Here is a 26,830-nt window from a genome sequence, read left to right as displayed (position 1 = left end):
GGTCATCTTTAGTACATAAAAAAAGTATCAAGTCCCAGAACTAAGTTAGGTAACCAGGGACTCAACTCAAGAGGTGGTTCAGATGTAAGAGCACTGGGGTTGGGGGTTTAGCTCAGTGGTAGAGCACTTGCCTAGCAAGCGCAAGGCCCTGGGTTCGGTCCCCAGCTCCGAAAAAAAAAACCAAAAAAAAACCCAAACAAACAAACAAACAAACAAAAACAGATGTAAGAGCCCCAACTGCTCTTCCAGAGGTCCTGAGTTCAATTCCCAGCAACCACATGGTGACTCACAACCATCTGTAATGAATCTGATGACTCTTCTGGTGTGTCTGAAGACAGCTACAGTGTGCTTATATACATAAAATAAACATATAAATTAAAAGTTAGTTACGCAGAGTTAAGTGGAATGTGTAAGATTAGCCAGCAATAAATTAGCAATACTATGTCTCCATGTAAATAATAAACAACTGAAGATACAAGCGTTTTTCTCTTATATTATCCAAAATTTTAAAACCTTATTGTCAAAGTAGTGACTATTACATAGAAAAACAAAAATCATAAGCTTACACCTTGAAGTTCACAACGGACATGGCAATCACCATAAGCACCCTCAAGTCAAGAAATACTAGTACCCAGAATCCTACTCCTCCCTTCCCACTTGTCTCAAGGGCCAGGACCACCATCCTGTGCTTGCTTTCCTTCTAAGATTACTGTGTGCTAGAGAAATACATGGTTGATACTAAAACACACACAGGCACAGGCAGATACACACACAAAACTTCTTAGCACCCAAATTCATGAGTGTTAGGAATTAAACTGAGACTTCCCCTTTAATCAACTAATTAAAACACACCAGTGGAAGGGCTAGTTCCATTTCTACCTGAAAAGTAGATGTACTTTTACTTATTTATTTTCTGTGCGTGAGGGTGTCTGCCTTGTGCCTTTGGAACTCAGAAGAGGGCACTGGATCCCCTGAAGCGGGTTACAAATGGTTGAAAGCCACTATGTGGGTCCTGGGAATTGAACCTAAGTCTTAACCACCGAGCACCTCTCCAGCCCCATCCATCTTTCTGTCCTGTCCCTGTCTCTCCTTCGTGCCCTTTAGTGCTCTACAAACTCATCTCTTCTGGAAGAATATGAGACAGAAGACAGACCTCAGCCACAGTGCTACGAATCCCATCTACCACCTGCTCAAAGTCCACCAGGCTGAAGAGTGGCTGCTGCTTGAGCCGGTGCAGCTCGGCAGCAAAAGTGTCCTCCTGGTTTTTCAAGATGGACCCTGTGGAGTATGACGACACGATCATCAGACAGGAGTCAGGGTAGTCAGGGTAGTCAGGGTAGACAGGGTAGTCAGGGTAGAAAGGGTAGACAGGTTAGTCAGGGTAGACAGGGTAGACAGGGTAGTCAGGGTAGACAGGGTAGTCAGGGTAGACAGGAGTCAGGATAGTCAGGGTAGACAGGGTAGTCAGGGTAGACAGGAGTCAGGATAGTCAGGGTAGACAGGGTAGACAGGGTAGTCAGGGTAGTCAGGGTAGACAGGAGTCAGAATAGTCAGGGTAGACAGGGTAGTCAGGGTAGACAGGGTAGTCAGGGTAGACAGGGTAGACAGGGTAGACAGAGTAGTCAGGGTAGACAGGGTAGTCAGGGTAGTCAGGGTAGACAGGGTAGTCAGGGTAGACAGGAGTCAGGATAGTCAGGGTAGACAGGGTAGACAGGGTAGTCAGGGTAGTCAGGGTAGACAGGAGTCAGAATAGTCAGGGTAGACAGGGTAGTCAGGGTAGACAGGGTAGTCAGGGTAGACAGGGTAGACAGAGTAGTCAGGGTAGACAGGGTAGACAGGGTAGACAGGGTAGTCAGGGTAGTCAGGGTAGACAGGGTAGTCAGGGTAGTCAGGGTAGTCAGGGTAGACAGGGTAGTCAGGGTAGTCAGGGTAGTCAGGGTAGACAGGGTAGTCAGGGTAGACAGGGTAGTCAGGGTAGTCAGGGTAGTCAGGGTAGACAGGGTAGTCAGGGTAGACAGGGTAGTCAGGGTAGACAGGAGTCAGGGTAGACAGGGTAGACAGGGTAGTCAGGGTAGTCAGGGTAGACAGGGTAGACAGGGTAGTCAGGGTAGACAGGGTAGTCAGGGTAGACAGGGTAGACAGGGTAGTCAGGGTAGACAGGGTAGTCAGGGTAGACAGGGTAGTCAGGGTAGACAGGGTAGTCAGGGTAGTCAGGGTAGACAGGGTAGTCAGGGTAGACAGGGTAGACAGGGTAGTCAGGGTAGTCAGGGTAGACAGGGTAGTCAGGGTAGTCAGGGTAGACAGGGTAGTCAGGGTAGTCAGGGTAGTCAGGGTAGTCAGGGTAGACAGGGTAGTCAGGGTAAACAGGGTAGTCAGGGTAGACAGGGTAGACAGGGTAGTCAGGGTAGTCAGGGTAGACAGGGTAGTCAGGGTAGTCAGGGTAGACAGGGTAGTCAGGGTAGTCAGGGTAGTCAGGGTAGACAGGGTAGACAGGGTAGTCAGGGTAGTCAGGGTAGACAGGGTAGACAGGGTGGAGGGGCCACAGTGGCCCAGGCAAATCTATCAGAGTTGGTTTGCTGCAGCAGTTCATCAAGGTTATCAACCACACTAACCCAGCATGCTTTGGGCCAGTGTTGGAGATGAAGAACATCTGAGGATGTGACCAACAGAAAAGAGGATTCTTACCTTTCCTTGTCAGGTTCACATTTTGATTCTCAAACATCTGGACAGATTCTCCAACAAAGAGGATTTTTTCAGCAACTCTCACTGGAATGTAGGATGGTAAAATCTCTACCCTCAGAGAAAACTGCTTTAGAGATGGGGCCAGCATATTCTCTTCCTCAATTAGGCGCTAGTGAAGAAAACAACCCATCAGTGAAGTATGATGACAGGTCTTAACTCCCAACCCATGATCTGTGTTATTGGTAAGCAGGGTGTAAATCTGAAGTTGTACAATTCTTAAATCACCAGCACTGGAAATGTATTACACTTTCATGGAGAAGACTGGCATGGTGGAAAGCACTGAGTTCTTATCTTTTAATTTACTTTTGTGTATGTCAGTGTGACACACGTGTGCTGTCCTCACATCTGTCCTGAGACCAGGTCTCCTTGTTCTGCTCTGTATGTCAAACTAACTAGCCTTCAGGTTTCCAGAGATCCTCCTGTTTCTGCCTCCCATCTCTCTGCAGGAGCACTGAGGTTACAGATGTTCACAGTATATAGCATCTGGCTTTTACATGGGTTCTTGGAATTTGAACCCAGGTCCTCACACTTACTCAAGCGCTTTGACCAACTGAATCAATCCCTCAGCCTAGCACTGGATTTTTAAATATAAAACACATCACTAAATTTGTAAGAGCATGTAATGTAGAAAGGAAAAACAAGGGTTTTAAAATTGCTTGCTATTTTGTAGTCTCTAATTAAGAGAGAGCCCAGTTTCTCTAACTTATCCACTCATGGAAGGCAGCCAGGCTGTAATGAACCAGGGCCCTGCCAGGTGGCTGCCCTGGGCTTCCTGTATCCTCACCAGGTCCTGCAGTTCTCTCAGTTGTTTTCCTGTCAGGCCTCCAATGCCCAGATCTTCCTCATCCTCTTCCATCTGGGCACTGACATTACCAGAAGATGGACCCTGTTTAATGAAGAACTCTTCGTGCTGGTCCAAGAGCAGTCCATGCAGCATCCAGGCCGAGAGCTGTTTATACATGACTCCATGGCATACAGCCAGGATTCTGAGGAGAGAAGGAAGCAAGAGCCTTACCAGTCTACTTAGAATGCTGAGACCCACCACACCTAGAGACCATGTTTGAAATTTTGATAGGATAGACAGAAGCTTGATGGTTTAGTGAGTGAGTCATAGGAGAAACAAGATAATTGATAATTTAATTGCATACAGACAGACTGATTAAACTTTCATACATAAGTTCAGAGTAAAGTCCAACTTGTACAATATACTTGATTAAACTCAGGAAATTTTTTTTTTTAGGGCAAATAATTTTGTCCTTTGTTTAAGCTTCAAAACAAATGAGTCTTATGTAAGGGGATGTAATGGAGTCACTTCTTGCTGAACACAGCCTGAAATTTATTCTTCTTGGAACTGCATAGGGAAAAAGATTCAATCTGTGAATACCGTTGACAAAAAAACAGAGTTGTCAATAAAATGCAGAAACCAAAATAAAATAAAATGTAGGAAGGTAGTTGGGGAATGGATACTGAGGTGGTCTTGAAGGGTGGCCAGAGGGCATATTCATTATGAAGAGAAAAAGGTTATCTTTGCAACAGAGAAATCTGACAGATACTACATTATCCTACGATACTCCACAGAAGCATCATGGGATAAACTAGCTTTCTGAAACAATGTCATATATGTAGTCTTCTTACTTAAAATGTCTAATCTGAGTTTAATCAGGAAGAAGGAATCTGAAAAATTTAAATTGTGGGCATCCAACAGACCAGTGTTAAAAGTTCCTGAAGGCTACCATCACAGACACAACTACAAAAGGGAAGCAGGCTGTCTTACAGTTCTAAAGGCTTTTAAAAATTATTTTTATTTTATGTATATGTGTGCTTTTGTGTGTGTGTGTCTGTAACCTGAGTACAGGTGCCTGTGTAAGAGAGAGGTGACTAATCTTACTAGAGCTGCAGTTACAGACAGCTGTGAGCTGCCATGTGGGTGCTGAACTGAACCATGTCCTGTGAAAAGCAGCAACTGCTCCTAACCACAGAGCCATCTCTTCTACTCCTGGGAGCTGTTTCAAACTGAAGGAGACTTCAAAAAGCTCAGGAACATGAGGGCTCATGCCTGTAATTCCAGCCATTGAAGGCTGAGGCAGGAGGATCACTATGAGTTCAAGGAGGGTCTAGGCTACTGAATGAGGACTCTGAATAAAAAAAACTAAACACAGACACAGACACAGACACAGACACAGACACAGACACACACACACACACACACACACACACACACACACACACACACACACATATATATTAAGAAAATGAGACAAGGCCAGAATACAGAGATAGACTTAAAAAGACATAACTAAATGCAACATGTGAAAATGTACTAGATTCTGGACAGTGAAAAACAGAACAGCTATACTCGACTTTTGGGGAACAAATGGAGAAATCTCAACATACTCTAAATATCATATTACTTTTGGTGAATAATATGGGACTGAGGTGATAAATGAGCTAACTATTTAGGAGTTAGGATATCTGCAGCTGCTTTCTAATGTCCCAACAACAAAACTGGAAGATGTGGAGATATTTCATATGCATACAGGAGAAAGAAAAGATGAATTAGGCAAAATGTTAGCAACTGGTAAAATTAAAGGATAATCAAGTGCTTTATATTTAATTTCTAGGACTGATATTTTTCAAAATGAGAGTGGGGGAGGGGAGAAGAAATAGAGCTTTAGTCTACTATTTAAAATATTCAAACTCAAAGGAAATCCTTTATTAAAAACAAAAAATTCAACAAAACTCTGGCTAGGGTAGCAGGTAGGCTAACCTCTCCCTTTGTTACTCTAAATCCTATCTCCCAGTCTCATCCCCAGCTCTGTAGCAGAAAATCTGTAAGAGCCTCCCTTTCCACTCTGTCCCTATCTCCTTTAGTTTACACAGACCTTCACCTCCTAATCTCCCTCTCCCCATTCACTTTACCCCGTCCAACTCCAGCAGGCACTCCCTTAGGAACCCATAGGCACTAACTAGGAAGTGAGTAGTAACTGCAGATCTTTACTTTCCCTTTATTCCTCTATATTCAATCCCCCAGTCTCACCTCCAGCTCTGTGCAGACTCTCCTCACTCTGCCTCCATTCCCTAGGGGACTAGGCAGATCCTGGTGAATCCTCTCAGTTCCTTCCCCAGCCAATTCCTTTTCCTAAGTGTCAGCTCCCAATATGGAGAAACACATCTTACCTGGAACCCCTAGTGGCCACAACTATCAGGATCCCAGAAGCATTTTCTACCAGGCAATGCCACCACACTCTTTTTTTTTTTTTTTTCTTTTCTTTTTTTCAGAGCTGGGGACCAAACCCAGGGCCTTGCGCTTGCTAGGCAAGTGCTCTACCACTGAGCCAAATCCCCAACCCCTCACCACACTCTTAAGAACCAGAGAAGAAGCAGAAACCAAAGAACAAAACACCCACTCAACAAAGACAAGACTAGATATCATCACCTACATTATGAGTTTCCCAAACCCAGATGCCTAGATGCCAGTATGAAAACACAGTAACAGCCAGGATAACATATCCTCACTAGAGCCTGACTATCCACACAGGCTCTCAGTACTGCATCACAGATGACTCACAAGAAAAAGACCTTCAAATGCCTTTATGAATACGATAGGGTCATAAAGAGGAAATGAATAAATCTCTTAAAGAAAGCTATGAAAACACAAGTGTACAGTGGAAGGAAATAACTAAAACCATGCAAGACATGAAAATGGAAATAGAATCAACAAAGAAAACCCAAACTGAGGGAAATCTGGAAATGAAAAATTTAGGAACTTGGACAGGAACCTCAGAGGCAAGCCTCACAGACAGAATATAAGAGATAGAAAAGAGAATCTCAGGTATGGAAGACAAGATAAAGAAATAAATTCCTTTGTCAAAAAAATGTTAATCTGAAAAACTCCTGGCATAAAACAATCAGGAAACCTGGGACAAGATGAAAAGACCAAATCTAAAAATAATATAAACAGAGGAAGGAGAAGAAACCAAAGTCAAAGGAATAGACAGCACTTTCAACAAAATCATAGAGGAAAATTCCCCTAACCTAAAGAAGGAGATGCCTATTAAGTACAGAAGTGCACGGAACAGGAAATAGACTGTATCAGAAAAGAAAATCCACTCAGTACCTAATAATCGAAACACTAACCTACTGAGCAAAGAAGAATACTGAAAGCTGCAAGGAAAATGAGCAAGTAACATAAAGGCAGACGCATTAGAATAGCTGACTTCTCAGAGGAGACTCTAAAAGCCAGAAGGGCCTGGGCAGCTGTGCTATGGATTCTAAGGAACCACAGATGCCAGCCCAGACTACTATACCCAGCAAAACTTTCAATTACCATTGACGGATAAAATCATACATCCCATGATAAAACCAAACTTAAGCAATATCTATTTACAAATTCTGTCTTATAAAAGGTGCTAGGAGGAAAAATCCAACCTAAAGAGGCCAACTATACCCACTTACAGACTCATAGAAGCTAAACAACTCACTACTGAATGAAAAATGGGCCAAGACAGAAATTAAGAAAGGAAGACTTTCTAGAATTGAATGAAAATGAATATATAACATATCAACTTATAGAATAAAATGAAAGCTATTCTAGGTGGCAAGTTCATAACACTAAGTGCCTACATAAAAAACCTGAAGAGATGGGGTTAGTAAGATGGCTCAGCAGGTAAGAGCACTGACTGCTCTTCCAGAGGTCCTGAGTTCAATTCCCAGCAACCACATGGTGGCTCATGACCATCTATAAAGGGTTCTGATGCCCTCTTCTGGCATACAGATTTACCTGCAGATAGAGCACTCACATTAAAAAAAAATATAAACAAACAAATAAATGATTTGTCATTGATTAAAAAAAGAAAAAAATTGGAGAGATTTCATACTAGTAGCTTAACACCTCTAGAACACCTTAGAACCTCTAGTAGCCCTAGAACAAAAGAACTCACATTCAAAAGAAGTAGACAGCAAAAAAACAATCAAACTCAGGATGAAATCAGCGAAATAGGAACAAACACAAAGAGTTGGTTCTTTGAGAATCAGTAAGACTTTCAAATCCTTATCCAAAGTAATTAAAAGGCAGAGAGAGAAGATCCAAATTAACAAAATTAAAAATGAAAAGAGGAACATAACAACAGACATAGAGGAAATCCAGATAATCATAAGGATATAGTTTAAAAACCTGTATAGATAATTTCTCAATATATGTTGCTTAAGTCAAGATCAGCTAAGCAATTTAAACAGACCTAATCCCTAGCAAAATAAAACAGTTATTGAAAGTCTCCAAACCATGCACAGCCCAGGGTTTTAGCCCAGAATTCTACTAGACTCCTCCCCCTCCCACCAGAGCTGAGGACCGAACTCAGGGCCTTGTGCTTGCTAGGCAAGTGCTCTATCACTGAGCTAAATCCCCATCCCCTCTACTAGACTTTTAAAGAGTTCATGTCAATACTCCTCAAATCATTCCACAAAATAGAAGCAGAAAGAGTACTGCCCAATTTGTCTCATGGGGCCAGTTACCTGATACCCAAACCACATAAAAACCCATCAAAGAATGAGAATTACAGACCAATTTCAGTTATGAACATCAATGCTAAAATTCTCAATATATACTTGTAAACAGAATCCAAGAACACATTAAGATGATCCACTTGATATGACCTGAAAACAAACCATGACAAGTAAAGTCACTTGACTCCCTCCTCTATTCCCAATACTATGGAAGCCAGGACTTACTTTTCTAATGCGCTTCGAACTGGAGGCAAGCCCCCGCAGCTATGTTTGTAAACTGTTTCCAGGATTTGACAGCCATGAATCTGTGGGAAATATAGTCTAATTAATCTAGGTCACACAAACTCATATTCTATATCAACCAAGAAGCATAGTGCAGTAGAGAAGGCTAATATAGTCCCTCACCAGATTTCTATACAGTCAATTTGCAAAGGCAGGCAGACACCCTTGCCCTCGCTATCAGTGTTAACCTGTTGTCTCAGGTTGGGGAAAGGGTTGTTTCAGTTTATGCTCATCATGAAGGCAGGTAGGTGCAAGAGCTCAAGGCAGTAACAGAAGCAAAGGCCATAGAGAAATGTTGCTTACTGGGCTTGCTGTGCCCCACTCCCATCCCCATGGCTGACTCAGCCTGCCTTATTGTCCAAGACCACCTGCCCAGGTGGCACTAACTGCAGTGACCTGGGCCTCCCATCAGTCATTAATCAAGAAAACGCACTATAGATCTGCCCATGGGGGATCTGATGGAGGTGTTTTCTCAACTGAGGCTTCTTTGCTCAAATGACTCTAGTTTATCAAGTTGGTAAAAAAAAATAAATAAAATAAATTAAATAAACGCACATTTTGGGGGTAAAGCTCAGAGACCTGTGGTGTAACAAGCATTCCAGGTGCTTGTTAATACACTCTAATTTTCACTTTGGCTTGAGAGCCAATTTACTGAAGAATCCAGAGTCATGAGGAATTGCCATTTCAAAACCCAGGAAAAGTCTTTCATAAGATTCAAGTCAGACTACTTATTAGGTATGAACCCTACCCCTAAATGGAAGTCTCTGTGCCCTCCATGCTTTTCTTACAAATCACTCTGAAGTATAATTTGTATATCCTAAATTACACAACCATCACTCTAATACAAGTTTACAACATTCCATCACTCTGAAAACAATTGCCTTAGGTGATCTAATTTACAATTGGTCCCCATTCTTCCCCTCAGCCCACAGTCTCAAGCACCTCAGTTTCTAAGTAGAGCATAGTACATTAGTTCCTCTGTCACTACCTGGCCAGGTAGGAAGGGTCACTCAGCTAAGTCCCTCCATTAGTTCCCCATTCTTCCTGTAGCCAATGGAAGCTCAAAGTCTTCTGAGATATGCAGCTAGGCATGTAATTCTGTACACTCACTACTAATTCCATTCACATAGGAGGTTCCCTCCCATTTCAAGTCTGTTAGAGTGGTTAAGAGCACAGTCTTTGAGTTACACAGATCTTGTCATTTACCTTGTTCTCTATGACCCTGAGCACATGTAATTATGTATGTAAAGTCCTTAGCAAGTACACGGCACAGCAGTAGTTACTGTACTTTGATGAGGGCGGTCGTCTCTGAAGCACTTTCCTCCTGGCTTTGCTAGCAGAGACAATGGGACAGAGCTGTACATTTCTACACGCACTGAACAAGTCAAGCAGCTACAGAGTAAGGCAACTAGCTAACTACACTGTGAATAACAACTGTGGCCAGAAAACATGGAGAAATGAGCTGAGAATGATTGCCTACTTAGTCCAATAATGGGTAAACAGAAGAAAAGAATTCCTATGGTATAAAATACCTAAGGATTTTCCTCATAGATATTAAGTCTACTCAAAAAAGATAGTCTTGTGATGGGGGTTTAACTGTTTAGTGTGGGGTGAAACTTGTGACAATGGGTGTCATGCATGAATACAACAAGCTGGGTTTTGCCCAGTGGTTCACTCTGAGGAGACCATCTTTTTTCTTTTAAGTGGGTTCTTGTCCACATTCAAAGCCAGTGGTTCTAAACCCTTAGTCCAACCTGCTTTCAGCACCAAACACCAAGTATTCTCTCTAACCTCAGCAGCATTCCAGGCAGCTCTATATACTCTACGTTCACAACCATAAGGTGTTGAAAGAAAGCATACTGTCTTATTCTTGCATGTCTGACATTTTGTATGAATGGCAAAGGGATAATGCTAAACAAATAAATAATATTAAAAGCAGTGTCTTCAAAAAAGACTGCAAATCAGCATTGATTATTAGATTTTCTTTGAAGTTTATCATAACAAAGTTCTTACCTTTTGGCTTTTAATTTGCTCCACTACAACCATCACAGAGGGGAAAAGGAGCTGGAACTGCAAAGCAGAGAAATAGCAGGGTATGAATTAAATACAAGATTAAAAAAAGATCGACTCGAGATTAAAAGTACACTTAATCCTTGCACGTGAGAGGCAGAGGTAGGCAGATCTCTGTGAATTCGAGGCCAGCCTGGTCTACAGAGTATTCCAGGACAGACAGGGCTACACAGAGAAACCCAGTCTCAAGCAAGCAAACAAACAAACAGAAACAAAACCAAGGGTGGGGTAGGAGAGAGTAACACTTTTGTTTCCAGATGCAATACCACAAAATAGTCAAGTTGAGCATCCTAAGTCAATCTGACGTCGAAGCACTTTGTACCTTTGAGTCTTGTGTCCCTTCCACTACCCATGTCAACAGGACAGTATTCACATCACAGTAAGGGCTAACTAAATGTGGAACTCTTTCTGTTGTTCAGTTTTGTTTTTTTTAAGCTGGTCCAGAACTCACTGATGAAAACTTGAAGACGAGGTTAGTCCCTTCCTCCTGAGTATAAGGATGACAGGCAGATGCCACATACATCACACTCTTAAAGCAGTTCTCATCTTCCAAAGCACAGCTAATAAAATTCAGTATATTTATTGGGTTCTGATCTTAGGTTAAGAAGTTTTTAATATAGTGTCACAAATTGGGATTATTTAAAAACAGCAACAGACTCCACAGCATTTTATCACTCCAAGGCATACCTGATCTAAGGAGTAATTGACATGTGATATGGAGAGATGCGGGTCAGCCAGGAACTGCAATAAAAACACACTTATCAGAATCCTACACAAATAACTTGAATTAATTGCTTTATATAAACTAGGAGAGAATGTGACAATGAGCACAGAGTTTGCTTTAAGCTCTGCAGAACTAATAGACGATAGAGTTACTTTTCAGATGACAAGTCCACTCTGGAGCCACTTCGAATACTGTACCCTCTAGCCACACAGGAAATGGCTCACTCTTAACTAGCTGACCTTATCAAAGGCCACTTCCAAGTCAAAAACACACTCTAATCGGCTATCCCCTAAGGATGTTTTCTATATTACCTCCTTCTCACCTCTTGTTCCAAATCAAGCAGTGCTTGGCGATAAGGCTGCAAAACTGAGTCCAGCCCCGTGCAGAAGGCTCTCAGGTAGATCCCATGTAGTCCCCCTTGGCCCTGCTGGGATGGATGGTGATCCTGCAAATAATCAAAGAAAAGGGCAACTTCAGTTCAGAATCGGAAACCGAAGAAGACGCTGTCTTTTATTAGTAGTATTATATTTTTATAAATAATTCCATATCAAAGCAGTATTTTAGCAAGAGTAAGAGGAAAAATGACTGAAGATAAAGTGTATTTGAGGAGGCTCAGTAAAGAAGCGCTGACATGACCTCTCCATGGTCATAGTATGGTTAAGGGAAGGTTTTGTTGTAGGATTTGGTTCCTAGTGTCCATTGTGTCTATTTCCTGAAGAAATAGAATACATATACACATGTGTGTGCACACACACACACCACACACACCTCCTCTAGTCACTAGATGGGGAGCCATGACAGACCAAAGTATAAATACCACTGTGAACCAATCAGTTTTATTTGGGTTATTTACAGGAATATGAGTGAGGGGTTATTCCCCAAACCCCAGCCTAGCATGGATGACAGCTCATAAATCTGAGACCCTGGATCACACTACATAGCCTACAGGCAGCTCCACAGGTTGCAGTGTCCTGTCCGGGTAGCTCAGTTGGTTTGAGCCTCTTCTAAGCTAGTTTCTGCTTCTTTTGGGCTGCTTCAGAGGGAGGGGCCTGGTTTTAGGGACTTCCTGAAGCTATTCTAAGTTGCTGACTTTCTATCTTAAGGTGCTTCTTCCAATGGTAGCTCATAACCAGTGGTAATTCTAGTTCCTGGGGGATTCAATACTTTCTGGCCTGGGCAGGTAGGTACAAGATATGCACATGGTGCACATATATGCAGCAAGCAGAACTCATACCCATGAAGTAAAAGTAAATCTTAAAAACATTAAAACTCTCATGGAGGGCTTATATACAATACAGCTTGTCTTTTAGGAATCCTTCAAGTTGGTCCCTGCTGCTTTCTAGACAGCTTGGCTTGACTGAGAGTCTTCTTTGTACCTAGGCTTGTCTGAGTGTGACTCAGTGGTCTTTATTATTTATTCGGCGGGAGGAGCCTAGTGAATCTCGTCAGTTTCATATAAAACTTCTCATATAGTTTTCTACGAGGAAGTAATGATTAACAGTTAGTTAGAGGCTATGATGGAGGCAGATATCTGGGTAACCAGGTTCTCAGAGTATAGAAATACAGAATTCAGCACCAGATATGTTACAGAAGCTTGAGTTCAGAGGTTAGAAAACACAATGTAGTCAGCCAGAAGATGCTACAAAAAATACCAGAAGGATCCTGAAGTTCCTAAAGAGAAATGTTCACAGAACGGACATAGGACCAGGCTGGTTTACAACCAATTTTATTCTGCTCTTACGGCATTACAGAAAATTGGAATGAGTCTTCATTTATCACAGAATGTTGTTACTGTCATTTATGTTTTTAAAAGGCACCATTAGGACTTGCTTTAGAAGTTGAGAAGTAGGAATTCTCATGCAATTCTCACTATACAAAGTCTGGGTAAGAACACCAGTAGAGAATTTTTGTTGTTACTCAAGAAAATCCAATCAGAGATCTTGCCTTCCCTTGAGCATTTCCAGTGATTCATAAACTCGGGAGTATTCCAGAAATTCCTAACTTACTTTACCAGTGAATTCACTGGTAGAGTCTGATGGCACTCTTACCCTGTAGAAGCCCATATCCAGAGAACAGAAGCCCACCTGTTGCTGCACATGGCCTGTGTACTGCTCAATGAACTCAGTGAATCGAATGTAGTCTGTGCCAAGCCGGCAGAGTCGATTCAGGACACTAGTCTCACTCGGGTGAAGAAATGGAAAATCCTGGGAAACCTGCAAGAAGAGGGATAGTCATAAAGAAAGCTAACGCCTGTTAGTCACCAGCCGAGGTTCTCATGGGCTTAAAACACTTTACATTCTCTTTTCTATTCCCTTTCCCTCAGGTGCCCATGGTTTTACTTGGCTTTAACTTTCCTTGTTACTGGGTTGGTAATTCTGATTAACCAGGTACTGTAACACTATTACAAGGTACTGTTGCTCATCCAGATGTAACTGCCTGTTCTTAAAACAGGTAACTCAGAGTAAAGAATTCATACAATAGGGCTGGAAAGATGTTCTGGGTCACACAGTAGGAAACTCCTGCAAGCTGTCCTCTGACCTACACAGGAGGGTGGGGTGGGGGAGGAGAGGACAGAGAGACACACAGATAGGGACAGAGACCCCCTTGGCTTGTATCTTCGAATTATGTTTCGCTTGAAAGTTTAGGCAAGTTACATTATGACACCTCTCAATGTCTTGGTTTTCCTAAGTAAAAAGTGGAGGTAACGGTGATAATTAGATAATCTATATAAATGACAGGTGTTACTCACAGGTAAGTGTTCAATATGTGTGTGTGTCTTTTCTTACTAATGGCATTTCTACACAATTATCAAATCTGAACACTTGTTGTTGACAGAGTTCTAGAAAAGTTCTAGGTTTAAGATGAGTGAAATGGCTCCGAGGGTCAGGCATTTGCCACACAAACCTTAAGGCCTGAGTTCAATCCCTGAAACCTACATAAAGCTGGGAAAAGAGAAGTGACTCCACCAAGCTGACCTCTTCGTACACTCTGTGACAGGTATGCCCACACTCATGCGACATACACACATGCTCTAGTTTAAGCTTAATTACCTTGAAAAAAGTAAACTACACCTTGAAGTTACTGATGCCATTTTACACAACACACTTAGAGATCCACATCTGTAGTTGTCATTCTTTTCTTCTCTGGCTTTCTCTGCCCTCTGTTTCCTTCTTTTCTTTCTTTCCTTTTTGAGAGAGGGTTCCACACTGAAGCCCAGGCTGGCCTTGAATCACAGCAATAATCCTACCTCAGCTTCCCAAAGGCTCCAAACATTATGCCTGGCTCCAAGTCAGTGTATTAAACTCAATGTTGCCCATTTAATTTCAGCAAAATATTGGGTATCATGCTACATCTGGGCTTCTCACAGGGGTAGGGGGAGAGAAAGAGAAAACAAATCATCGTACATTCTTCTTATACTCTTCTAATCACAGGAAAACCCATTCAATGTTCCTCACCTGGTACAGAAATTTCCAAAGGAGAGAAACACCATATGCTTACAAATTCACTTTTTTCATCCAATAGAGTTTACTGAGTATTGTGTCTTGAGATCTTTGTATATATTCCCACTACTTTCAAATTTCAATTTGAGTCAATGAATGTACAGGAGTGCCCTATCCGCCGCCCCCCCTTTCCCCTCAAATGACAAACTATCATCGAATTCCACCTACATATTTAGGGATTCAGTTTAACAACAAATTTATATGCAGCGAAAAAAAAGTATAGTTCTATCCACTCCTAGTGGTTCCCTAGCAGGAATGGCGGGACCGCAAGGCCCCCCAAATCGGAGGGTTAGCCCTCGGTTTCTTCTCGCAGCGGGCGCCCGTCACTCGGAGTCCCCCGGGTCCCGCCCCTTCGTTGCGGCTCAGCTGCACCCTCCACACGGCCGCTCCTCGTCTCTAACCCGCTCCATACCTGCAGGCCACTCCGCTTGTTCCAGGTGAAAATGGACCCTGGGTACCCGCTCAGGGCCAAGAGCAGCTCGTGAATCATTTCTGGGGCGGCTCCGGAGTCCCTAGATCTACCACCTTCTCTTCCAGCGCCTCTGCGGGCGCCCGCTCACACGTAGCGTGAATCTTTTGCCCTGGATCCCCGCAGTCCACCGAGCGAGGACATTCCACAGAGCCGCGCGCACATCCGGGACGCTGCGCGCGGCTGAGGCGCCCACCCGTTTGCTCCCGCCGCGGAGCCGTGGTGAGGCGCCGGTAACATCGCGCATGCGTCCTGGGCGCTAGGAGAGGCCAGACTTCCGGCTCGAGAGCGGGACTGGGGATGTTAAGAGAGGCTGGCCCAAGGGAAGGGCGGCGAGTGAGTTGACAAGCTAGTTGAGAGAGACGCGGCCAGGGGTGGGCCGGAGAGAGTCCTCATGACGCCTTGGCAGGGTCTATGGCATTTTGACCGACTGCCGACGTCTCCCAGAGTGACCCGGCCAGAGGGAAGAAAACAAAGCCGGAACTTGGCAGCCGCCGCTGTGGAGCTGTGCTCGAAGCCCACGGACTCGCAGCACTGGCCAACACTGGCCAGCACCGGCCTTGTTCTCAGCAGACCCACGACTGCCGTCTCTCGGGCTTCCTCGCTTCACCAACTCCTGTAACTCTTCCCTAGTCCACCTCAATTTAGAAGCCTAAGTCAGCTTTCCCCATGTGTGACCTTTTCCATCTGTCGCTCCGGAACTCTTGCTGAGTTCTTACTTCGTTCAGGAGGAGCAAGCAAGAGACTCAGTGTTCAGCACTTGACTGTGGTTCCGGTTGGAAGTTTGTAGTTTGGCGTTCAAGGGGCGGGGCAGACACCAGGAGCTTCTGGAAGGACAGCGGTGGTTCTAGGGGAGGTTAGCCGGCACTCACTGGACAGAGGATTTTTGTTGTCTTCAGCTAAATGTTGACTTAGCTTTAGAGTCCGCCAGCGTCAGGCGTCCTGTGCGGTTCGAATTCACTATACAACTTTGATCTGGGGCACTATATACGATCAGATTTACGTGAGGTGTGAATGAAGCGGATAGATTTTTCTGTTCTCTGCAACTTCCTGGGGGATATTCTAGACATCACCTAGAAATGCAGTTTTTATAAGGTAATTTTTCTCCTTGCTCATTGATTTGCTGTCCTGAAATGGTACTGCCTCCGAAGGCCACTTGGAACACATGGAAAGTCAGGCCGGCTCTGGCAAGATTTTAAACATGTAAAGATACTCTTCTCTGATAGTGCCATTTCTCTCTACTCTAGGATAAAACTCCTTTTACAGAGAGACTCATCTGCAGGTGTTTCTCCAGGGGCATGGAAAGATAGTGTACTAAGTTCTGGAACCCAGACACTGAGGGGAGAAACTGCTTTCTGCTGTTAAGGATGGCCAAATCCACTCGGAGAGGAAAGGGCACTAACTCTGAAAGTTTGCGGCAGCGCTTCAGAAGATTCCATTACCAGGAGGTGGCTGGGCCCCGGGAAGCTTTCAGCCAACTGTGGGAACTTTGCTGTTGGTGGCTAAGGCCGGAGGTGCGGACCAAGGAGCAGATTGTAGAATTGTAGTGCTAGAGCAATTCCTGACTGTGCTACCTGGGGAAATCCAGAACTGGGTACAGAAGCAATGTCCAGAAAATGGAGAGGAGGCGGTGACACTGGTGGAAGATTTAGAAAGAGAGCCTGGAAGACTTGGACATTCAGTGAGGAGGAGGAGGAATTCAGAAGTGTGTGGTTGGGGAGAGGCAAGGATAGAGGGGCAGTTTAAGACGAGTCAGATGTAAAGAGGCTTGGTGATTTTTATACTTCTGATCTGGAAAGGGTTACTTTTTCAGGTAGGGCTTGCATGGAGACTCTGTTACAATAAGTCTTTCACTTCAGTTTCTAAAGAGAAAAAAATGGAAAAGTTTTTTTCCAACTGCTCTTTGGCTTTCTGTTTGATCTTTCTGCAGTCCCAGCCACTCTAAGCTAATGATAATGGGATAAACACTTGTCTGTCCTAACCTTCCCACCCTCCATTCTAGCATGGCTTCAGAGGATGGTCTCTTTGGGGATATTAAATAATCTCCCCTAGGAATGCCCCTTGTTATGACCATGACAACTAATGGGGAGGGGTATGTCTAGGTCACAGTGTCTGTGAAGGGGCAGGAAATGCACTTGGAGAAGATGACACCCCTGAAATCCTCACTGGAGTTACTAGATGTTCTGCAGGAGTCAGTGGAACCCCAGTCCAAGGGTGTATCCAAGAGAGAGAGGGCAAGAAGCCCAGCCCTGAGACTACAGGAGCAGATGAACCCGGAGGAGAATCTCAAACCTTTTCAAAGGATCAGTGAGAAGTAGCTGTGTATGGGAGATAGAGCCCTCTAAGTTGGAAGTAGGGTTGGGAGTAATGAGTGGGAAAGGGATTTCAGAGATAGTGGCACCTGCCAAATGTGACATTTTGGAAAGGCAGCTAGTTCAACCCTCTGGTAGAGTATTATATTTCTTCCTTTGATAGGTCTGCTTAGTTTTTATTACAGTCAGAATACTTTTATTTCTGGTGATTGATAGATGCTTATTTTCAAGACACACTCTTTTCTATGCTGAAGACACCTTTGTTCTAGTTTTTCTTTCTGTTATCTCCATTCTTTAGATCTATGTTCTTACTCTTTACATTGGAACCTTGAAGTTCTCTAAATACTTGATCATGGAGAAGGAAATTATATCTGTATTATTCCTGTGAGTGGTGTAAAGATGTAAGAATTTTACTTCAAAATGTTGCAACCCCCTGCAGTACAGCCCAGCATATGACTACAGAATGATCTTTGTCCACCTGGAAACTCCATGACTCTTAGCTTTCCTCAGTGCCTTTGGACCCAGTCATTTACTCATTTTGTAGAACTTGGTTTTCTTTGTGCTTTATTGAACTATATTTTATTATTATTTAAAACATATTGAGGGTGTTTTGAATTCTGATCTTATCATGCAATATGACCAGTAATAGCATTCTTGGTTAGTTTAATAATGGTCTTTAGTCATCCATTGGAAGTACTCAACCTTGATATAAGGACCTGCAGAATCAATCTTACTGGTGTGCTGCAGGGTGCATACACTGTGGTAAGAAAAGGTATCTGTCGGCCATCAAGCTGACTCAGCTGATAATGGTACTTTCTGCATAAGCCTGATGACCTGAGTAGAAGCAAGTCCATGAAGTTGTCCTTAACCTCCACATGCACTATGGAGCATGCACTCCCACATACATCATGCTTGCACAGTTTTGTTAAAGTACCTCTTATCAAAAAGCTTACAATATAATTTAAGAGCACCCAGTGAATTATGAATATGCACTGAACTTAACTATCTGAAAAAAGTGTTAAGGACTTGCTTGGTTTTAGGGGTTTGGCAGTGTGGCCATGAGATGAGGTTCTAGGGAATACCTTCCAAAGGCATGGGCAAGGAGGCTTCCCCAAGGATGGTTGAGTGCCAACAGGAGGAAGGGAAGAACAAAAAGTGAATAAAAGTGTACAGTGTGGACAGGAGTGGACAGAATATGCTAGAAACCAAGGTTAAGGCTCAACAGGAAGGTAGCATGTGAGCTGAGGAGCAATTAGCATAGTGACTGCTGTGGTGCTAGTTATGGGAAGATTAAGAGTCTGGACATGAGTGGAAAGGAGGATACATGCTGAGGGAAACATTTAGAATTTGGTGACTTAGTGTAAAGGACCTTCCCTCCTCCCAACCTCTTGAAAGCACTTAATTTAATTCTCAGGACTGAAGTAAAAAGCAAACAAACCAACAACTAGAGGAGACAGGAGTGACTGACTGAGAAGGGCTAGCATCTGCAAACAAGTATAGAGGCTAGAGAGCGAGCGACCTGGAAGGGAACTACCTGCTCAAAGCACACCACAGAACACTTTCTTCTCTCATTCTGCTTTAGAAGACAAATCAAGTTCTTTTTCATCCAGTGAGGATTCCAGAATATTCTATTCTTCAACCCATTGAACTTCTGAAAACATTTCTTTTATAATTTTTTTTAAGGCAGGGTTTCTCTCTGTACCCTTCACTCTCTTGGAACTCACTCTGTAGACCAGGCTGGCCTTGAACTGAGGGGTCCACCTGCCTCTGCCTCCTGAGTGCTGGAATTAAAGGTGTGCAGCACCACCTTTTCCCTTTCTAATCTTTTAGATAGAGGCTGGGAATATAGCTCAATTTGTAGAATGCAGTATATGCCAAGCCTCATTTGATCCCCAGTACCAGATAAAACTCTGCTAGGTGTTACACACTTGTAATCCCACTACGTAGCCTCATTCCAACTAGTCTGGGCTATATGAGACCCTAATTCAAACAAAAAAGATAAAATCTTGAGTGAAAGAGGAAGGCTTTTTGTTTGTATGATCAGTACAAACTGTGATACTTTGGTTTGCTTCCCTGCAAACAGGATTCCCATTTCCTAAACCCAATGTGGTATCCAGGTTGAATCAAGGAGAGCCATGATCTCAGATCTGCTTAGCTCCAAGGACAAGGATGTCTCAAAAGGCAACAGCACAGGAGCCAGTCCATTACCATCCAAGAGAGAGAGAATCAGCGGGGTGGAACAGGATCACTGGGTCTTTGATGACCAGAAGGTGGTGGGTGTGCACTGGAGCTACAAAGAGACTAGAACACTCCTCGCAATTCTCAGTCAGACTGAATTTTATGAAGCTGCCACAGGAACAGCCAAGTGTATGGGGCTATAGCTGAGAGGCTTCGTGAGTATGGTTTCCTCCATATGTTTCCCTGGAACAGTGTCGGACCAAGTTTAAAGGCCTTCAGAAGAGCTACAGGAAGGTCAAGAGTGGTCATCCACCAGATACCTGCCCCTTCTTTGAAGAGATGGAAGCCCTGATGAGTGCCCAGGTCATTTCATTGCTCATTAATGGCCTAGAAGAGGCCACCTCCCATCCTGGCCAGGCAGGCAGTGACGCTGAGACTGAAGAGCCAGGGCAGAGGAACTGGCAGCATGAAGACGGAGAAGAGGCTATAGCTGAAAGGTCGGACAGTGATGACCTGGAGGCAACCCCTCAGGACCCTGACAGCCCACCTGCATCTGTCCTGTTCCGAAGCCCAAGTGGTAAGAAGCTTTTCTTGGGTTTTGGGATTAGGTTTGAGGAGCAATGAAACTGGATGTGGAACCAGCCATTGTCACTTGCCAGCTTGGCCATTTTAATAGGAAGCAAGGTGTTTCTCAACTCTGTATTGTTTTCTCTTCTGTGAACAAATCATGAGATAATAGGAAGAGGATAGATTCCTTTTTCTCTCTTTTTTAGTGCTTGGAATCAAACCTGGAGCCTTACACAATGTTAGGCAAACACTACACCATCGAGCTACATCTCAAATTTCAATTTTAATTTTTCAAAGAAATATATCCAAATAAAGTGTGTTCAAAGGGTTATTTTTTTTAAATTAAAATCCATTTTCCTGTTTAGGAAATGAAAAAAAAAGTTTCCCTCACCCTTTTAAAAGGGAATTTTAAGGGCTGGAGAGATGGCTCAGCGGTTAAGAGCACTGACTTCTCTTCCATAGGTCCTGAGTTCAACTCCCAGCAACCACATGGTGGCTCATGACCATCTGTAATGGAATCCGATTCCCTCTTCTGGTGTATGTGAAGACAGCTACAGTGTAACTCATACATAGAATAAAATAAATTTAAAAAAAATCTATTAAAAAAAGGGAATTTTAAAAATAAATAATGGCTGAAATAAAATGTTTTTCATTATCTTTGTTCTCTTTTCCTGCCTTCTAGTTTTCCTCTGGTCTTTTGCTTCTTCCATTTTCCTTTCCTTCCAGTAATTGGGAAATAATGAAAAGAGGACTTGTTAGATGGGAACTGTTTGAACCTTCCCTCTCTTTCCTCGATACCTTCAGGCAGTAGAGGATATAACCATCCTCTGTTCCTTTGCTAAAAGCACTAAAGAGAGAGCTGCAGTGAGCATATGTCAGGTTGAAGATACACTGTTCGTGCTTCTCTCCTCACTCTGGCCTCTGCAGTCCTCCATCCTGCAGATCAAGTACCTGACTGTAAGATCCTTCAGGTCTTTGCTCGTGCTGGGGTTGCTTAGTGGAGATAGTAACAGATGAAGACAAGCCATGCTGGTAATTTGGCAGCAGTGTGATTATGAAAGAGGCAGTTCCTTAGAATTTTAAGTTATTATTTTTAAAAATTATTTATAATTTTATGAATTTTACTTCAAAAACTTGTAAATTAAAAACAAAATAATAACAGTATCCCACCAAAACTAACCAGAACCAGTTTGACTATTGGCTCTGAAGCCATGGCGCGTCCCATTGGCGTTTACACTTTCACTATCCAATATTGAATGATTCTATAGGAAACAGAGAAGTTAGGGATGACACATTGAAGTCAACAGCAGCTGTGAATCCTTTTATCCCCTGGCAAGTGACTTTTCTAGTTGGGATCAGAATTCTTGAGAAATTCGTCAACAGGATGGGAGATACACTGTGCACATGTACTTTGTGTATCTATACTAGCTATTTTTCTTGTTGTGACACAATGCCTGAAGAGGATAATTTAAGGAAGGTTTATTTTGGTTTACAGTTGGAGTGTGTGCATCCTGCTGGGAAAGACAGTGTTGAGAGCTGTTCCCAGTGTGGGAGTAGGAGCTGGAAGTCGCTGGTTATGCTGCTGCATCTGTAGTCAGGAAGCAGAGGAAGTGATGCATGCCGGTGCTCAGCTTGCTTTCTTCTTCTACCTTTTAATTCAGTCTGGGACCCCAGCCCAGGAGATGGTGTCACACAGTCAGGGTGGGTCTTCCCTTAGTTAAACTTTTCTGGAACACCCTCACAGACATGCCCAGAGTATATCTAGTCAAGTTGATAATGAAGAATAACCATCACAGTGCATAATTACTGATCCAGTCCAGTGATCATGTAGAAAGGCTTCTTTTAAATCAGTAGATGGTACTAATAAAGTTCTCTGAAGTCACTAAAGGATACAGAAACAAAACAATCTACAGTTCATGTATAGGTTTGGGGATAAATCTAGGAACCTGAGCTTGGATGGCCTCCCTCTGTCTTTCCTTTGCTTATAAATTGAACCCCAGGCCTCTTAAGGTACACTCTGAACTAGTGTCTCCAGCTTAACTGGTTTTCCTAGAAGCTGGCAGTAAGACTAAAGAGTTGAAGCTCTAAAGTGCTGGGTTAGGTGATGCTGAAATCTCTCTTCTGGTGCAGATGTACACTGGGGCCATGAAGAAACCAAGACTTACCTTGCAATTCTTAGCGAGACTCAGTTCTACGAAGCCCTCCAGAACTGTCACTTCAACAGCCATTTATATAGAGCAGTTGCTGAGAGATTGTGGGAATATGGCTTCCTTAGAACCCCAGAGCAATGTCGTACCAAATTTAAAAGCCTACAAACCAGCTATCGGAAAGTCAAGAATGGCCAAGCACCAGAAACCTGCCCCTTCTTTGAAGAAATGGATGCTTTGGTGAGTGCCCAAGTTGCTGCCCCACCTAGTAATGACCAGGACAAAGAAACAGCTTCTTGCTGCCTCCAGAGAACCAGTGAGGCTGAACCTGAGAAGCAAGATGATGACACAGAAGATTCAGATGATGAAGGTGATACTGAGATACCTCAAGGGGCTGTTACAACCCATGCCCCAGCCTTAGCCCACAATCCCAGTGGTAAGGGTCTTTATTTCTACTTTTTGAGACAGGCTTTTTTTTGTTTGTTTTTGTTTTTTAGTTGAGGTTTGCCTTGAACACTGAATAGCCAAGGATGTCCTTAAACTGCCGATTCTTCTGCCTCTACTTCCTAAATGGTGACATTACAGGTGTGTGCTTCCATGCCCAACTAAGAGTCTTTGAGCTCTCACAGTATAAATAGCAAAAGAGACGCTATAGAATTTAGGAGAAAAGCCTTGAGATTGAGAGCTGGCCACTATACTGAGCTCTCCCGAGTTCTTACCTGTCCTCCTATGTTTCCCATCTGTTAAAACAGCTCAGTGAGAACATGCAAATTATTAGTGTGGCTTCCTTTGTCACACTACAGCATCACTTGACATAGTTGCAAACTTTGTAGATTTACTATTATTTTCATGTGCTGTTAAGGTGCTCTAGTGCAAGTAACTTAACCCCTAAATCTGTTAAGCATTGAGACCTTGGGCTGGAGATAGAGTTTAGTGGTAGACTGCTTGCTTGTTCAACATGCCCCAGGCTCTAGGTTAATCATTCACATTGCAAATAAAAACTAAGTTACAAGGTTGATGGAACTATGTTACTGAGGTACTATGGGAAGTGTCCACCACAGTGCTCGGCACATAGTAATGAGTAATAGTTTTCACTTGTGTAAGTCTGTAAGTCTTTAAATCAGCACTCTGATGGTGCATTGAATGTTGATATTTTACTGGGTTTGGGAAATGTCAAATAATCCTCTTGGAGGTGTACAATACACTTTCACACATTAAAGAGTCTAAAAAAATTAAAGGTTCTAAGATCTCAGTCAATCCAGCAAATCTCTTTTATGGCCCACCTTAGTGTTAAGCTTCTAAAAAATACATACATAGGCTGACACTCAGTATTCTTTTGCTCATAGATACAGTCCAAGGAATTCAGGAGCCAAAGTTAACCTGAAACTCGCAAATGAATGTAAATTCTCATAGTTTAGGCTGAAAGGCTGGCATTTGCTTTTTAGAATGTTGAAAAAAAGTTGCCTAGTTTGGGCCAAATTACAATGTTTCAACATTTAGGTTTTGAAGAATTTCTAGAGATGCTTCTCTTTTGAGGTCCTTTGTTCTTCAACAGATGCAAAGTATTGTTTTTCTTCCTTTTTTTTTCCTCCTCTAACATATAGTGAGGGGGAGGGGACTTAATGAAAAACTACTTGCGGGTATAGAAAATTTCCAGGAAACGTGCCTGAACATTTCCTTCTAATCCAGTTAGTCACTGGCAGTGGACAAGACCACGGTAAAACCGAGAGGCAGTAGAATAACAATGTGCAAAGTGTCTTTCTGTAAACCCGGAAATTATCTTCTTTAAAAAACTTGTGATTTCTTGCTGCTCTGAGTTTTTCTGCATATACTGGTATTCAGTAAGGGTTGAACATTAACTAGTTTCTATATAAACTATGTAGATGAAAGGCTTGTGATAGGTCCAACATAGGGAAGAAAAACACTATAATTTTAATAATTTTAATATAATAGTAATTTGGGGACAAGAGCATTTCTTTTTTTTTTTTTTTTTTTTTTTTTGGTTCTTTTTTTCGGAGCTGGGGACCGAACCCAGGGCCTTGCGCTTCCTAGGCAAGCGCTCTGCCACTGAGCCAAATCCCCAACCCCGACAAGAGCATTTCTATTTTATTATTATTTGAGACAGGGTCTCTCATTATGCAGCCCTGGCTGGCTTGGAACTTGCTTTGTAGACCAGGCTGGCTTCACATTCATTGAGATCATTCTGTCTGTCTCTTTTTCCCAAGTGCTAGGATTAAAGGTGTGTGCCACCCAGACCCAGTTTAAAAATTTTTTAAATACTTTAAAAAATTATGTCTGTGCATATGTGGGCAATGTGCATGTGGGTACAGGTGTCCAAGAAAGCCAGAGTGGGAGTCACTGGAGCTAGAGTTACAGGTGGTTGTGAGCCCATCTGATTGGTGCTGGTAACTAAACGCAGGTCCTCTGCAAAAGCAGTACATCCTTGACCTCTGAGCTCTCTCCCTAGCACCTCCCATGGTTTTTATTTAGGGGGCACATATGCCATGGACATGTTTGGAAGACAATTCATGGAATTGGTTCTCTCATAACCCTGTGTGGGTTCTAGGAATTGAATTCATGTCATCAGACTGAGCAGCCAGTACCTTTACCTGCTAAGCCATCCTCCTCCTAGCTCCCCTCACAAACATACCTTATGAATTCAAAACTTGGAACTCACTGACCATTTACTTGTAATCCACTAAGGTAATACTTGTTTCTCTCAGGTTTTCTTTGTTGTGGAACATATGACTAAGGAAATGAATAACTTTTCAAATTTAGGTTTCAAGGCTGGATTTGATAATGAAGAGAATTCAAAACGGGATATTTCTGAGGAAGTGCAGCTGCATAGGACATTACTTGCAAGGTCTGAAAGGAAAATTCCCTATCATGTTAATCAAAGTAAATCAAAGTAAGAATGAATGTTCATCAGAAAGCCAGTGGGAAAAGACTAAGAGAGAAAAAAAAGACAACTGGCATTCCCAGAGAAGAGTATAGGTAAAGTCCCAACTTACCAGAGACCAGGCTTGGAAGACAGACCTTATAAATACCTCAGGTATAGCAAAAGCTTTGGCTCAAACTCACATCTCATGTATCAGTTCTCCTATGAGGTAGAGAACCCATATAAATGTGCTGACTGTGGGATAAGCTTCAGTCGGAGTGTACGCCTCATCAGACACCAAAGAATCCATACTGGAGAAAAACCATATAAGTGCCTTGACTGTGGGAAAGGTTTTCGTGACAGTTCCAATTTCATTACCCATCGGAGAATCCACACTGGTGAAAAACCTTATCAGTGTGGTGAATGTGGAAAACGCTTCAATCAGAGCTCAAGCCTTATAATTCACCGGAGAACTCACACAGGAGAAAAGCCTTATCAGTGTGAAGAGTGTGGGAAAAGCTTCAGTAACAGTTCCCATTTCAGTGCACATAGGAGGACACACACAAGAAAGAGACCCCATGTGTGTCCTGACTGCGGTAAGAGTTTCAGTAAGAGTTCTGGCTTACGTGCACATCACAGAACCCACACAGGAGAGAAACCTTATGGGTGCCATGATTGTGGCAAGTGCTTCAGTAAGAGCTCTGCCCTTAATAAACACCGAGAGATTCATACACGAGAAAAGCTGCTGCCATAGTCAGTGCTTAAGTAAGCTCCTGAGGAAGGGCCTCAGTAGATGGACACTTGCAAAGTCCTTTCCTGTTTTGTACCCAGCTGGCTTAGGAAGCACTCCTTGGGATTTCTGCCACTTTATTTCTTATCCTTTCCAGATCTAGATGAGGCCAATGCCAGTTGGTTCAAGATTAAAAAGTAGATTTTGATCTGAACAGATGGTAATACCTCTTCCCTCTCAGTTTCTGTATTGTTTCCTGAGAGAGGATATGGTGGTATATGCTGTGGGTCTCACGTATATCCTTCACTCACATTGTCATTTAGCGCACATCAATTGAAAAACCAGTTTCAGCAGTTTTTCAAGAAGCTCTGAGACTTGGGCCATTTTGCTCACTTAAACCTGTGTACACTCTTCATTTATCTTTAAAAAGAGTTTAAAGTCCATCTTGGTTCTATCTTTTCCCCAGAATCTGGGGCTAGGGATATAGCTAAGTGGTAGAGCACTTGCCTAGTATGTATAAGGCCCTGGGCTCAAACCTCACACACACACACACACACACACTAACTCACTCGTGTAGGGAATGGGGGCAGATCGAGAGCAAAACAATGTAAGTTTTCTATAAACACTGAATTTCTTAGTTTCTTCCAGATTCTACAAGGACTCTGGAAGTATATTCTACAACAGAATATACTGCATTTATAGGTCTTGATTTTTCTCCTTTCTTTTTCC

At 42.9% G+C, this 26,830-nt stretch overlaps 2 protein-coding genes across 12 annotated transcripts in view; one reads left to right on the top strand and one right to left on the bottom strand.

Annotated features, from left to right (window-relative positions):
- Tubgcp4 (tubulin gamma complex component 4) overlaps nt 1–16,837 on the bottom strand; it is a 34,738-nt gene extending 17,901 nt beyond the window's left edge. For 6 of the 11 annotated variants that reach the window (XR_010064663.1, XR_005502399.2, XR_001837217.3 and 3 more), the window contains exons 1-9: nt 15,233–16,837; nt 13,405–13,533; nt 11,643–11,765; nt 11,284–11,337; nt 10,540–10,596; nt 8,470–8,549; nt 3,527–3,728; nt 2,686–2,851; nt 1,154–1,278 (exon numbers count right to left, since the gene is read on the bottom strand). Coding sequence is in view for 7 of the 11 variants with exons in the window: in XM_039106531.2 (XP_038962459.1) it covers nt 1,154–1,278; nt 2,686–2,851; nt 3,527–3,728; nt 8,470–8,549; nt 10,540–10,596; nt 11,284–11,337; nt 11,643–11,765; nt 13,405–13,533; nt 15,233–15,310 (1,014 nt within the window). In the remaining 4 variants the exon portion in view is untranslated. Of the gene's footprint in view, nt 1–1,153; nt 1,279–2,685; nt 2,852–3,526; nt 3,729–8,469; nt 8,550–10,539; nt 10,597–11,283; nt 11,338–11,631; nt 11,769–13,404; nt 13,534–15,232 lie in introns of those variants that run through there. The other 5 variants (XM_039106529.2, XM_063284163.1, NM_001399280.1 and 2 more) reach the window with 3 other exon arrangements.
- An 8-nt stretch (nt 16,838–16,845) lies between these two features.
- On the top strand, nt 16,846–20,989 carry Zscan29-ps1 (zinc finger and SCAN domain containing 29, pseudogene 1). The gene is given in 5 exon segments (XM_063284971.1): nt 16,846–16,970; nt 19,685–19,735; nt 19,738–19,944; nt 19,947–20,017; nt 20,020–20,989. Coding segments are annotated over 5 exon segments (789 nt in total). The 5' UTR covers nt 16,846–16,894; the 3' UTR covers nt 20,404–20,989.
- Nucleotides 20,990–26,830: the final 5,841 nt, after the last annotated feature.

Source organism: Rattus norvegicus, chromosome 3, assembly GCF_036323735.1.
Source record: "Rattus norvegicus strain BN/NHsdMcwi chromosome 3, GRCr8, whole genome shotgun sequence".
In the NCBI taxonomy this organism is placed as follows: domain Eukaryota; kingdom Metazoa; phylum Chordata; class Mammalia; order Rodentia; family Muridae; genus Rattus; species Rattus norvegicus.
Note: the sequence above shows the minus strand (reverse complement) of the source record. Positions and strands in the feature narration are given on the sequence as shown.